Source organism: Galleria mellonella, unplaced genomic scaffold (genome assembly GCF_026898425.1).
Source record: "Galleria mellonella isolate WM207_F2 unplaced genomic scaffold, CSIRO_AGI_GalMel_v1 utg44, whole genome shotgun sequence".
In the NCBI taxonomy this organism is placed as follows: Eukaryota; Metazoa; Arthropoda; class Insecta; order Lepidoptera; family Pyralidae; genus Galleria; species Galleria mellonella.
The window spans coordinates 6,450,973-6,464,165 of NW_026442100.1; the positions used below are offsets into that span (position 1 = coordinate 6,450,973).

Here is a 13,193-nt window from a genome sequence, read left to right on the forward strand (position 1 = left end):
AAATGTTTTGATATGCCAATTATTTGACAATAACTAATTTTACATTACTTGATTATATATTCGACACAGTTTATACAGACTGTATGCATGCCGGTTGTATTTAAATTTAGTAGAGTTATACAGCCGTATAACATTTTCATACGATAACCTGCTATGAATTGACAAAAATAGCAGCTGATGGTATATCTTTCGTCCTCTTTTTACTAATTATATTTGTATAAAATGAAAGGAAGCAAACGTATGATTTACAGTTTTTATTTTATCATTCCTTGTTCTTATATTTCACGTATTAAAGTGCAATCACATTTTCGTCTTGTTTTTGTAATTGTATTGGCAGCCTATTAGTATGTAGTACGTTATATTAAGTCTATGGTTTAAAGAAATTTTTTGCTGCTAATCTATATATTATTATCTATAACTCTGTGTGTATTTGTTATTAGTATATTACTTTATTGTAGATTTTCTTTCTTTTTTCATATCTGTATTTTTGTATATGCTTCATTTTAATCAACTAAGTACTTCTACTATCGTATTAAACACGTTACAATACTCGTAACTATAACTTTTTAATGACTGTTTGTTTCAATAAATAAATAAAAAGAATAAAAAGACACGCTAAGCTTATTTTTACATATATTTAAAGAACAATATAAGATTAAAAAATAATAAAAAAAAAACGGACTTACGTATTTAAACTTGTATTGTTAAAGTGACCGTGTCTTTTTACCCTAGTCCCGAGGTGTATAGAAAACGAACACATTGAAAGAGTTCAAGAAAACAATTCAATTTAGATAAATATATATAGCCAAATTGTAAAAATCGTAATCCATGATTGTATGGCGATTAATCAATAAATTTTACTACTTTTGCAGATAAACTTAAAAAAATGTAAACAATGTCAAATTATTTTTATTCACCCCGCCTTACGTATATACACCAAGGTACTTCACGGTGCGGATGTCAACGTCAATGTCATTGTTTATTTATTTTGAAATTATAATATCGAAACCTGTATCTATCAACGCAATTTAAAATTAAATATATAATTAAATAATATTTGTATAAAAATGCCTAGATAGTAATACACAAGTATATACTCAACAAATTATTGCGTGCCCAAAAATGTGGGATATGTGAAAAGATCATGTAAGATTTGTATTATTTGATAACGAATTTAATAATAACGATAAGTTCCCGAGCACTACAATACTCAATGAGGAAAATTGTGCATGTATATCCCCATGCATAAGCAAACGTTATTAACTTATTATCTATACACACACAAACATGTGCGTTAGCGTCATATAACCAATAACCATTTATTTAATTTCAGAATTCGAGGAAATGACTTATAGTAATGTGTTTCTGTATCTACAAGTGTTGAATTATTGCAAACAAATTTTAGTTGGTTTTTAATTTTGATTACAAAATAGTGAATTTGTTTGTGAATGTGATGAATGTGCTATCAGTATGTAATAGGGTGTGGACCACTAACTATGGGCCTGGGGCAGGGGCGGTGCTACATGCTGGTGCTGGCGGCGCTGCTGGCGGGCGCGGGCAGCGCAGGCGACGACTCGCTGAGGCCGCGCTGCCCGCCCGCCGCCGGTGACGACTGCATATACACCTCCTCATCTTCATTTATAGAACATTTTTACTCCATACATGGTAAGAAACATCAGAATACAATGTAATCCTAAACACATTTGTACACTTAAGATTAGCCTCGTGTGCATTAAAAGCTGATTAGTCCAGCCAATTTAGATTGTTTTAAAAAGCCTAATGATATAATAATAATATTATTCTAACATGCAACTCAGATATAGTTTATATGTCACCAAATATTTTTATTGGGTGAATCTAACTAAAAGTATTAACTAGTACTAATAACATTATAACTGGATAGAATTTGTATATTAAGGGTTTATTGTGCATAATGCAAAAACTACTGCACCAAATTGTATGTGGTTTTCACAGTTGTGTTGCTGAAGATCTAATTTTATGTCTTATGAAATAGCAAAAAGCTAATAACTTATAAAAAATATTACAAAATATTTAATGGAGGGATCAAACTATACAGATGATGCGACTTGAATAGAATTTTGTAACTCGAACTACTCGAATAATGTTATTATGTTGCATCTAATCATATTTGAATGTTCAAGTTACTTAGACTAATGTTTGCATTGCTCACAACTCTAGTGAGATTGTTATCATGAGAATCCAAAGAAACAAGATTAGGATATGGTAGAAAAAGTAATTGAACTGAATGTTCAAAATTACTATCTTGTTGCTAGTCTCATACATTATGAGTATTATAGTTGTTTGCTTAAAAACATAACAGTTATTCATAATTAGTTGATTAGAATTGATATTTTTTAAGTCATCTATTTTCAAGTATTAATATTGACTCCACTTATCAGTGAATGGGAGAAGAAATAAAAGTTCCAAAAACAAAGATAAACTTTGTTCAAAAGTCTGTATAGGTAGAGGTACATACCTCTTGCTAATTTGTTTTAGTTTGAAGCTTGGGATATGACAGTAAAATGACAGAGTATGTAGGATAATATCTTATACATATCTCAAATATGGCAATGCATGAGGGATATCTGTAACACTAACACCAAATAGTGACAGTACCACTTTCCAGCAAGCAAGCGGTTCTGTAAATAGTACATACATGAATTTCAATATGTTAAACAATGTAATAGTTTAAAACTAATTAATCATCTGTTTTTAAATGGGCTCTTAAGTGCATCACATTGCAGTGAAGAAATGAGAATATTTCATCTCAAGATAAATATATATATAATGGTCAATTTAATTAAATGGCAAGTATATTTAATTAAGTAGTTCACTGCAGTTAACATACATTTGCACATAATTTATTTCATTCTACTGTTATACAGGGATAATAACATAAGAATTTTAACATAACAACAACTGGATTACCATATATATATTTTAGTTAAGCTTTCTTGACTGAAATAAATATTTATATCTTTACAGGTAAAAAAATTATTATAAATTTTAAAGACGGGGATTATTTCCATCTGGATTGTAAGAACACAGAACTAGACAAATTTCTATTTCCACGTTTTCCACGAGAAGTAGTGGTAGAAATGGTACAACTGGACAACTGTCTACTGTCTAATGGTAGTTATGCAGAACTATTTGTTGCACTCAATATATCCAGGCCACACGAGCTTGTGCTAAGGTATGTGACGTCACAGCTGTCATTGAAAGTGGCACGTTTTGACAACATCACTTTAGATAGACTGGATATTATGGCTCGAAGGAATGCAGCGTTGAAACTTGATACGGGTCTTCTCACCTTCTTAGATGGAGGACCTGGTAAACTACGCCTCCAAAACGTGAAGCTAGACCGGCTTCCACTAGGAATTAAAGACATACGCGTGAAGAACGGTGGCCTTACAAGCCTCCCAATAGAAGCACTCGATAGTGTGGAAAGGTTGTATTTAGAAGAACCATTCCTGAAAGACGTGAGTAACTTGTCCGAGGCACCTCGGCTACGCGAGCTCACCCTGACTGCTCCGGTAGAAGAACTACCGAGCCTTCCGCAGCTGAACAAACTAGTTGTGCAGCTGTGGCACGAGCGCCGGCCGGGTCGCCGCAGCGGCTGCGCCGCGCTGCAGGCGCTGGCCGTGAGCCAGGCGGCCGTGCGGCGCCTGCCCGACTACTGGCTCGCCAACTGTGCAAGACTACAGAATCTCACACTGCAAGAACTTACATCGTTAGAAGGACTCCCACCCGAACTACTACACAACGCCACTAATCTGACTAATTTGGTCATACAAAGTTGCAATCTTCGAGAATTGCCTGAAGACTTCTTCTCCTTCAGCTTGAATCTCCGTGTGGTCAATTTAAATAACAACAAACTGCAACACTTGCCAAGGTAATCCAATGAAACAATAAAAAAGAAAAACTTACAAATGTATTTGTATCTCATAGCTTTATCTGTTTGAATTAAAATAAATATTATTGTACATGCCCTAATTTACAAATTATACCATTTAAAAAACACGGCCTCACCAACAAATTATGTCATTTAAAAATAAGGCTCTGGTCTGCAGACGATACATAGGGGGTGCTTACCAAAGTCGACCGGACCCCTTTTTGTCATTGCTACTAGACATCTCACTGTATAGTTTAATTGTGCGATAAACAAATGTAAGCGTAATATTTCATATTTTTATGGTTAAAAAATTATGATGAGAAAATGATGAATGGTGTAATGCAACAGCAACCACGCGCTCTTCATACCGAGTCCGCTCCATCCTACAGAAATACTACAGAAAATTCTACAATATCCGCGTTTTTAAAAACTATAAGCATTCATAATTTGAATGCAAAACATTCTTTAAAGTCTTTGCTTATAATTCTAAATTCGATCTATATGGCAGGACTTATGCAATAACTAAGTATATTTTATCAGGGCCGTGCCTGGGTATATGGCCGCCTGCGTGCCAGGCTGTATGGCCGCCCCCAGGATAACATTAAAAAAAACTACTTTAATTTTTAATGTTTATTATTATACACAGGGCATCAAACCGGGAAAAAAATCAGTTTTTGGTTAACCGAAATCGGCCCAGTAAACAACTTGTAACGATTTGGCCGCCTCTTAATTTCGGCCGCCTGCGTGCGGTGCACGCAATGAACGCCCGTCAGGCACGGCCCTGTATTTTATACTTATTGACAAAATCGCACTCGCACTATAAGGAACACTGTGGTTCGTCTTTGTCTGGCGCCATGATTCTATCCGTTTAATATTTGGAATAATTATAGATATTTTTGACCCAACCTTATAAGAAAAATATTAAAAAAAGAAAGACGTGTGGCAGTCGGGGAGTGCCGCGGTAAAGCTATTGTATAGCATTTTTTATCAACTTATGCAATTTTATAATTATTATACATAATGAAGAATATACATATATATATATATATATATATATATACATATATATATACATATTGAGAATCGAAATAGAAAATTTAAACTATATGGGTGTGTGTTTATGTGTATAAAAGAGGGCTACTTTTAAAATCGCTCATTTCAAAATCCAAAATTTAGGTTATGTATTTTTTTTTTATAGCAGTATATATTATATTCATATTTAATATTAAAACACTTTATACACAAATTTTAATCGTACAGCTATTCACTGTTGGACATAGATGATAGATACCTATACACCTATATACATTCTCACAACAGCTGCTTACGTATTCGTCCAATTCCGGAGCAGCTCGCAAAAAGCACGCTGTCTCACTTAGCATTGTATCTAATAAAAGAGATAGAATCAGTTATGAGCAGTCAGCGGCTAGTCTACACGCATACGTCTACTCGCACGCACACAAACACCGTGCCGAAGTCTGCCGAACTGAAACGACGTTAGACGATGCACGGCTTCCGTCCTCGCACCGCTCTACCGCCGTAAGAGTGGGGGGTGTTAGGTTCCATTTCCGTCATTTTATTTGCACATTCCTAAGCCAATTTTTATTTATTTTTATGCTCATAATTTTTCCCGTGAATGTGAAAAATATCTATAATGACAAAAATAGATGACGTAATTTATGGATAAAGACTATGTAAATCCTGATAATATTATAAATTTCAAATTTTGTAAAAATTTATGAATGGATATTTGTTGCTCTTTCACGCTAAAACTACAGAATGGATTAGAATGAAATTTCAACATAGGTAGATCGTGAAAGAAAGAAATATTTATTTAGTGCTTATTTTCACATAAATAAACACATAATAATAAAAAAAAACACATAACAGTAAAAAAAATGAAAAACAATAAGCACTAAAATGGTGTCACTAGCTAAGTGATACGCCGCTATAGCAAGTCTAGAGCGTAGTAGCTGTGTATATCCAATTTAAGTGTGATTAAGTAACAAACATCAATATCAAAACATTTACAGTAATATTATAGTTGTATTAAAAAGTCGGTGACAATACAAACGTGATAGCGTCTTATATATTGTAATATTTCAGCAAAATTTCATCACTACAACATTTGGAAGAGCTGCACCTGTCAAATAATTTGCTGAAGCACGAGTTGGCGTCGGTGCTGAGTCCGCTGAGCTCGCTGCGCACGCTCGCGCTGTCGCGGAACCCGCTCGGCGACCTGTGCGGCGCCGCCACGCGCGCCGACGGCGCCGTCGTCGTCAGGGGTCAACTCTCTTCAATACATCATTATTTTTAAAACATTTCATTATTGTCTGCTTCCGTTATTTGGACAGGTTTCACACCCTGGATACAGTCATCATAACTTCACAGGCAACATGCCGTGGCGCCAATTCTTAATGTAACATACGTGGCTGAAACCATTCGAGTAGCGCTCGTGTATATAAATATCAAAATTATACCAAGTAACTAATGAATACATTTTCATTCAATTTCTGGGGTGAGTTATTTTTTATGTGATGGGATACATCGTCTGAGCTAAAAGCATCTGAAATGAGAAGCCAATTGCTCTAGACGGTGTCCAATCTATTGTTAGTCCGTTATCCAACTTGGCTCAACCTGTCATTATAATTATTTTTATGCCCTATAGAAAGTGCAGTAAGTGTATATTTTCGTTTTATTCATAGACCGTTCTCAATTGGCGCTAATGGAAAAATTGGAGGTACTGGAACTAAAAAAAGTGAACGCAACCCGACTCTGCAACGACTGGGTGGAGGGCATGCCCCGCCTGCGTCGCCTAGACCTCTCCCACAACAACATCACCCAACTAAAGGTATACTAACTTATTCACAAACAGTTCACTAACGTACAAATACTTAATATTGCAGAAAATATTTTTTAGAAATATCTATCATGTCTATTAAGTTTTCTTCAGGGTCGGCAACGCGCACGTGACATCCCTGGTATAGGCTACAGTTACTATCTACCATTTTTATGGTATAAATGGTTATGGTCAAAATCACACGGACAATAAAATTTTAGATAACAAATAAGAATAAAAATGCATGTAGAAGTGATTATTTTCTTAGAATTATTTTATTTATTTCCGCTACCATTAGTATGTGTGTGCCTGCCAACATTTGAAGATTGATTACCGTTATTATTAACAGCAGGTCTACAACCTTGCATATTAGCCATCAAACTCGACTGTCATTTCGTCCACGCACATATCTTTTTGTATAGTTAAGCATAATTATACAAAAAGAAAGAAAGAAACCGTTCAGGCAGCGCACTCCATATTATAGAATTTCTCCTGTCTTTATTGTGATTAATTATTGAAAATGTATACTTACCAAAATAAAAAGTATCCTATAGCACTCAGGGTTAATATTTTATAGCCTTTCTTACAGTGAAAAAAGATTTTTTTTTTATCGGATCAATGGTACCGAAGATTACCCCGAACACCGAAACTTACAAAAAAAAATTACTTCTTTCTAATAGAAGTATAGGCGACGCGCCCTGGTTTGGTGCGAGTGGAGTGTAGAAACAATGTGTAGCCAGTGTGGAGTGATACATAATTTATTTATTTATACTTTTGCACTCATTAAAATATGTGTACAGGGCGGACCTAATGCCTGATGGCATTGTTTGGGTGTGGATGGCAGTGATTAGTAATATTACTATTGTATCTGTCTAAATAGGTTTCCGAACTATATAATTTTTTTTTTAAACATTAAAATGGTTATAGAAAGCTATCTGTATAATACTGTCATTGTCTTCATACATAATCTAGAGAACCATGCTTGGCTAAGGATGGTGACTACCGCCGCCCATGATCACCCACAACACCAACGGCAATGCAGGTGTGCTGCCGGCCTTTTAAAAAGGAATATACTCTTTTCTTGAAGGTTATGTTGTCGTATCGGTTCGGAAATACTGCTGCTGGAAGTTGATTCCAAGGGTGGTTGTGCATGGAAGAAAGTGCCTTGAAAAACGCACGGTGGAAGACCGCCACTCCTCCAAATGATTGGAATGAAACTTTAGTTTGTGGCGGGTTGTACGGTGGTGAAAATCAGCAGCAGGTATCAATCCGAACAATTCCTCAGAACACTCCCCATGATAAATTCGGTAGAAGATGCACAGAGATACAACATCTCTGCGCAGTTTCAGTGGGTCAAGTCGGACAGTAAGGCGTTGACTATCAATAATTCGAGCCGCTCGACTTTGAATGCGGTCTAACGGAAGGAATTGGTACTGTGGCGCTCCTGCCCATAAGTGAGAACAGTTTTCCATATGCGGCCTGACTTGAGCTTTATATAATTTCAGGCAGTATTCGGGCATAAAATACCGTCTCACCCTATTGAGCACCCCTAACTTTTTTTTTTTTGGAAGCTGTCTTAGCCTTCTCCTCCAGATGACAGCAAAACTGGACGTCGCAAGATATATCAACGCCCAGAATTCCTAGACTCGACTTTTTATCAAGGGAAGTGCCCTGAAAGTGAGGAGATACGACAAACGGCGTCTTTTTTGCGGTGAAGTGGTCGGAAAGGTCATCATCCTGCTTCAGTGACGGTTCGGTTTGGTGGGAAATTTAGTTCCCACTGCTTGGACAGTTTCCACTAGCTTATCGCTGATATTGTCCGTTGTTTTACAATTCAAATTTTTTTTTACGATATTATACTTTAAACGTTTATGTTATTGTTTCAGTATTTCTGTATTATAACATTTAACGAGATAAATGTTCTATCGAAAATATTTTGTACAAGAATTAAATAAAAATCTAGTCTTTTTGGTCATGCTGAAATTCTCGAATCGGGAACGTCTCTCTCTACATCGGGCTCGAGGTGGAGAAATGCTGGAAATAGAGCCGATTAGACCGTAACGTTTTCCTTCTACTCTTTCAGTACAACGATCTCCAGGTCCGCCGGCGAGATCCGGCCGCGTCGATCGTGATTCTCGAGCACAACCCAATCGAGACGATCGAGTACGACCGTCGCGACTACGACTGCGTCCTGGCCGGGCCCACTCGGAGGGTAAAAATAATAATATACTTTTGGGTCGGTCTCCGCCTCGCGAAAAAGCGGAGGGGCCGAGTGACCGGTCAATGGCCCGCAGGTGGCACGCGTGCTGATCGACTCGCGGCTGCGCTGCGACTGCGAACTATTCTACTTCGCGCTGGCGCTGCGCGCGCGCCCCGAGCACGTGGCCGTGGGCGAGCTGCGCTGCGAGGACGGCGCGCCGCTGGCCGCGCGCGAGCCCCGCGAGCTGGCGTGCGAGCTGCCGGCGGCCGCGTGCTGGCCCGGCTGCGCCTGCCGCGTGCGGCCCGCGCCGGCCGCGGCGGCCGGCCTCGCGCTGCAGGCGCGCTGCACCGCCGCCGCGCTGCCGCTGCGGCCGGCGCGCGCGCTCGACGAGCTGAGCGTGCGCGGCGCGGGGCTGGCGCGGCTGCCGGCGGCGCGCGACCTGCCGCGCGGGCTGCGGCTGCTGGACGCGCGCGACAACCGGTTGACGGGCGCCGACCGCGACGCGGCCGCGGCGCTGCTGGCAGCCGTGCGCGTGCTGCGCCTGGCCGGCAACCCTCTGCGCTGCTCGTGCGGCGAGCGCGACTTGGTGGACGTGCTGCTCGAGAACTCCGACCGGGTATGTACGCCGCCGCGCCTCCTTTTTTTTTTTTTTTTTTTTTTTTTTTTTTTTTTTTTTTTTTTTTTTTTTTATGAAAATCTTATTATGAAAATTATTATTTTTCTACAAATAATATTTAAACACGCCACAATCATAATAAATGAAAACGAATACCCATTGCATTTTTATGTATACTCAAACTACAGCTCTTCTATCTATTATTAATCTAAATGTTAGTCGTTCCCATTTTTTTTTTTTTTTTTTTTTTTTTTTCTAATCCTTGAATTTCGAGGTCGATGCCCGAACGGTTGTCTGTCTTAGTAGGGTCATTTTAAAGAAGCATTTTGCATCTCTGTCCGTGTGATTGATATGAATTAGTCGACTGAGATGTAATTCTTGGTTTAGGTTACTATGAAACCGACCCGTCTACAGAATTCCATTCGGGTCAGTTCAGTAGTTGTTTCGAAAATATGGTACGTGGCCTCGTTCGGGCGCACTTGTCGTGGGCGCTCGGCGGCCGCCAGCAGGTACTAGAGGTGCGGTGGCCGCAGGTGGAGGGGCTGAGCAACACCACGTGCGACGACGGGCGGCCCGTGCGGCCCGCGGCGTGCGGCGCCCGCGGCCCGGCCGGCCTCGCGCTCGCGCTGGGCGGCGCCGTGCTCGCGGCCGCCGCGCTCGCCGCGCTGCTCGCGCTCGCCGGCTGCCGCGAGCGGCTCGCGCGGTGGCTCGCGGAGCGCGGCGTGCGGCCCTGCTGGCCGGCCGCCGGCGACGAGGAGGAGGACGACGAGGACCGGCCGTACGACGCGTTCGTGTCGTACGCGCACGCGGACGAGCGGTTCGTGGTGGAGGAGCTGGTGGCGCGGCTGGAGGCGGGCCCGCGGCCGTACCGGCTGTGCCTGCACTACCGCGACTGGGCGGTGGGCGGCTGGATCCCGGCGCAGATCGCGGCGTCGGTGCGGCGGTCGCGGCGCACGCTGGTGGTGGTGTCGCGCCACTTCGTGCGCTCGGCGTGGGCGCGCGCCGAGTTCCGCGAGGCGCACGCGGCGGCGCTGCGCTCGGCGCGGCCGCGGCTGCTGGCCGTGCTGCTGGCGCCGCCGCGCGCGCTGCACGCGCTGCCCGCGCCCGAGCTGCGCCGCTACCTGGCCGCCGCCACCTACCTGCGCTGGGGCGAGCCGCGCTTCTGGGACCGCCTGCGCGCCGCGCTGCCGCCGCCGCGCGCGCCGCCACCACCACCAGCACCGCCGGCACCGCCAGCACCACCCGCCGCCCCGCCGGCCGCCTGAACCGTCGCAGTCAACGGCGGCCAGAACTATACGATATGTCCTCGCGAGAACCTCGCTCGATATACTACCTGAACCACTTCCTTTGACTACACGACTGTGCAGCTGCTCCTACTGATTGTGACGAGTGATTTGTTGTGTGTGGCGATGGCGACTGTACAGCTCTCTGTTATTACATAGTTATTATTTTATCGACAATCACTAATTGCAGATGTGCCGTAACATAACGCCAAAGTATAAATACCTTTGTATTATATGCCTATGTTTTTTTTTTTTTTATTAAAATGCCATTATATTTTTTATTATTATAAAAAATGCCATTAACTTAAAAACATTGTAATTTTTTTTTTTTTAACTTAAGAAATTAAGGGAAATATTGCCTTTTTATAAATGCAATTTAGATTTCGCGCCAAAACGTTAAAACAGCAATGACATCGCCTGTGACGTTAACCTGTCGTAAAACTTGACAAGAGACTAGTTGTTGAAAGTTTTTTTTTTTTTTTTTCAAGATTTTGATACAATAATCATGAAACTCAATGTATTTCGATGGCGTGTGGTCCCCAAATGTACTAATACAACGATAAAAACGCTGAACAAGTTATTTATTAACATTTAAGGGAGTTTAATGTGTCAAAGCTTCATGCATGTCTTAATACAAGTCTTATTAAAGTTCTTGATGACATTATTGTGATTGCATGCGCTTTTATATATTTACAAGGTTCACTCATTAAATAAAACTATGTATAACACTATAATTTGTGCATTTTATTTACATCTGTACAACTTACAATTTTTTTTTTTTTTAACTAAAACAGAATTTTACATTTGTTATATTTTTCAATGGGTTTGCAATTCTTAACATAACGTCGATGAATTTTTGTACTTGAGGCACACTTAATCTCAATAATGTGATCCTCACAAATCCGGTGAACCTGCTATCATTGGATACTCTTCGGACAGCATGAGCCCATACTTTGAAATTTACTTGCGTAACTTATACTGACAGGTTTTCTCACTTAATCTTTTAATAACCTACCATGTTTCATGGCCAATGGAATCTGGGCTATAAGAGTCCGATCACTCATTTTACAACGGCTTTTTTTTTTACACTTTATTCAAATGCTCTATTGTTTGATGGTAAGCTAGTTTTTTTTTTTTTTATTTTATTTTTTTTTTTTACATGTACTTTGTTGACATATACTTCAAGCTAGCTCGAACTTAGGACAGTTTTGACTTGATAATTTTTTTTTTCAGTAACATTCCACAGCTGTCTCTGCATTTTTTTTTTTTTTTGTATCTCCATGCATACAGCAATGCTATATAATGCTTGCAGCCTCCTTGAGAAGCTTCGTAGAACGTACAGTCGTTATATTCTATAGCAACAACAGCTTCCTTTTCATCTACTATTAATATGACACAACATACAACTTGGCATGAACCTTAAGCTCAGGACAAATTTTACACTACACTATACAATTTCCCTTCACGTCTAAGCTGTGCGTAGCTCACAGCGTCATCACCATATGGTCGTGAAGATCTAAAACAAAAAAGTATTATTTATATAACCTCAAAATAAAATATACCCTCACAATAAAAATTGTGTAGGTATTTAATGGTAATATATATATATATATATATATATATATATATATATATATATATATAATTATTATTATTATTATTATTACGGTTTATTCAACAACAAGTCCTTACATAGAAGTTTTTTTTTTTTTTTTTTTTTTTTACATTTTGTAATGTAGTCGAGCAAAGTCATTGTTGCAAAAAATGCTGCCAGCATCAACAAGTTTATTCTTGGCAAATTTGAACTATCGACCTTGATAAATCCTCGTTCCGTGATGGTTGTACTTTCGTTGTTTAGGTTTTATCAACAATATGATGAGTTTAATTTTAAAATAGCGCGCAACAACTTTGTGAGAACTTTGTATAGTACTTTGTATGACAAACAAAATGGATGACTGACATTTATTTACGAAAGGGTGACGTCACACGCTCCTGATTAGCTTTCGATCTATCATGGTGGACTGATATGTTTTGCATTTTTATTTTTACTAAAATAAATATAATCTGGCTTGTAATCTAAAAACAAATGTTTAAATATGAATCAGCCTATCATAGAAAATTACGTGAAATCGTGATATCGGCCATTCTTAGTTAGTGACATCATATTGTTAATAATACCGTAATACAGTGATAATACAGTTGTAATTGAAATATGTAAATGCCTGATGTTATTAATGTAGAGTGCCTCTACTATCGGAGTCGACAGGCGAAATGGTCACTATGTTCACAATTTTTTTTTTTTTTTTATTTATTTATTTTTTTCTTTTTTTTGCGACCTTAGG

The 13,193-nt window shown here is 39.6% G+C and overlaps 1 protein-coding gene and 1 long non-coding RNA gene across 4 annotated transcripts; one reads left to right on the top strand and one right to left on the bottom strand.

Annotated features, from left to right (window-relative positions):
* Positions 1-978: 978 nt before the first annotated feature.
* On the top strand, positions 979-11,098 carry LOC128201463 (protein toll-like). Of its 3 annotated transcripts, none has more exons than XM_052898512.1 (8): positions 979-1,146; positions 1,334-1,665; positions 3,007-3,913; positions 6,020-6,198; positions 6,619-6,764; positions 8,836-8,964; positions 9,047-9,568; positions 10,102-11,098. In XM_052898512.1, exons 2-8 carry the CDS (start codon positions 1,458-1,460, stop codon positions 10,831-10,833), a joined length of 2,823 nt encoding a protein of 940 aa, XP_052754472.1. In that variant the 5' UTR covers positions 979-1,146; positions 1,334-1,457; the 3' UTR covers positions 10,834-11,098. The 3 variants fall into 3 exon arrangements, with proteins under 3 accessions (XP_052754472.1, XP_052754473.1, XP_052754471.1); XM_052898513.1 differs by having other exon boundaries at positions 1,512-1,665; XM_052898511.1 differs by lacking the exon at positions 979-1,146 and having other exon boundaries at positions 1,238-1,665.
* Positions 11,099-11,339: 241 nt separating this feature from the next.
* On the bottom strand, positions 11,340-12,796 carry LOC113514574 (uncharacterized). The gene is made up of 2 exons (XR_008253248.1): positions 12,577-12,796; positions 11,340-12,367 (listed from the first exon to the last, which is right to left on the bottom strand). It is a non-coding gene; the product is annotated as an uncharacterized LOC113514574 (long non-coding RNA).
* Between the last annotated feature and the right edge of the window lie 397 nt (positions 12,797-13,193).

Coding starts and splice junctions, on each gene's coding strand:
- LOC128201463 (XM_052898512.1), top strand. CDS start 1,458: ATGTGCTATCAGTATGTAATAGGGTGTGGACCACTAACTATGGGCCTG. Junction 6,765..8,835: donor ACAACATCACCCAACTAAAG/GTATACTAACTT, acceptor CTACTCTTTCAG/TACAACGATCTCCAGGTCCG. Junction 8,965..9,046: donor TGGCCGGGCCCACTCGGAGG/GTAAAAATAATA, acceptor AATGGCCCGCAG/GTGGCACGCGTGCTGATCGA.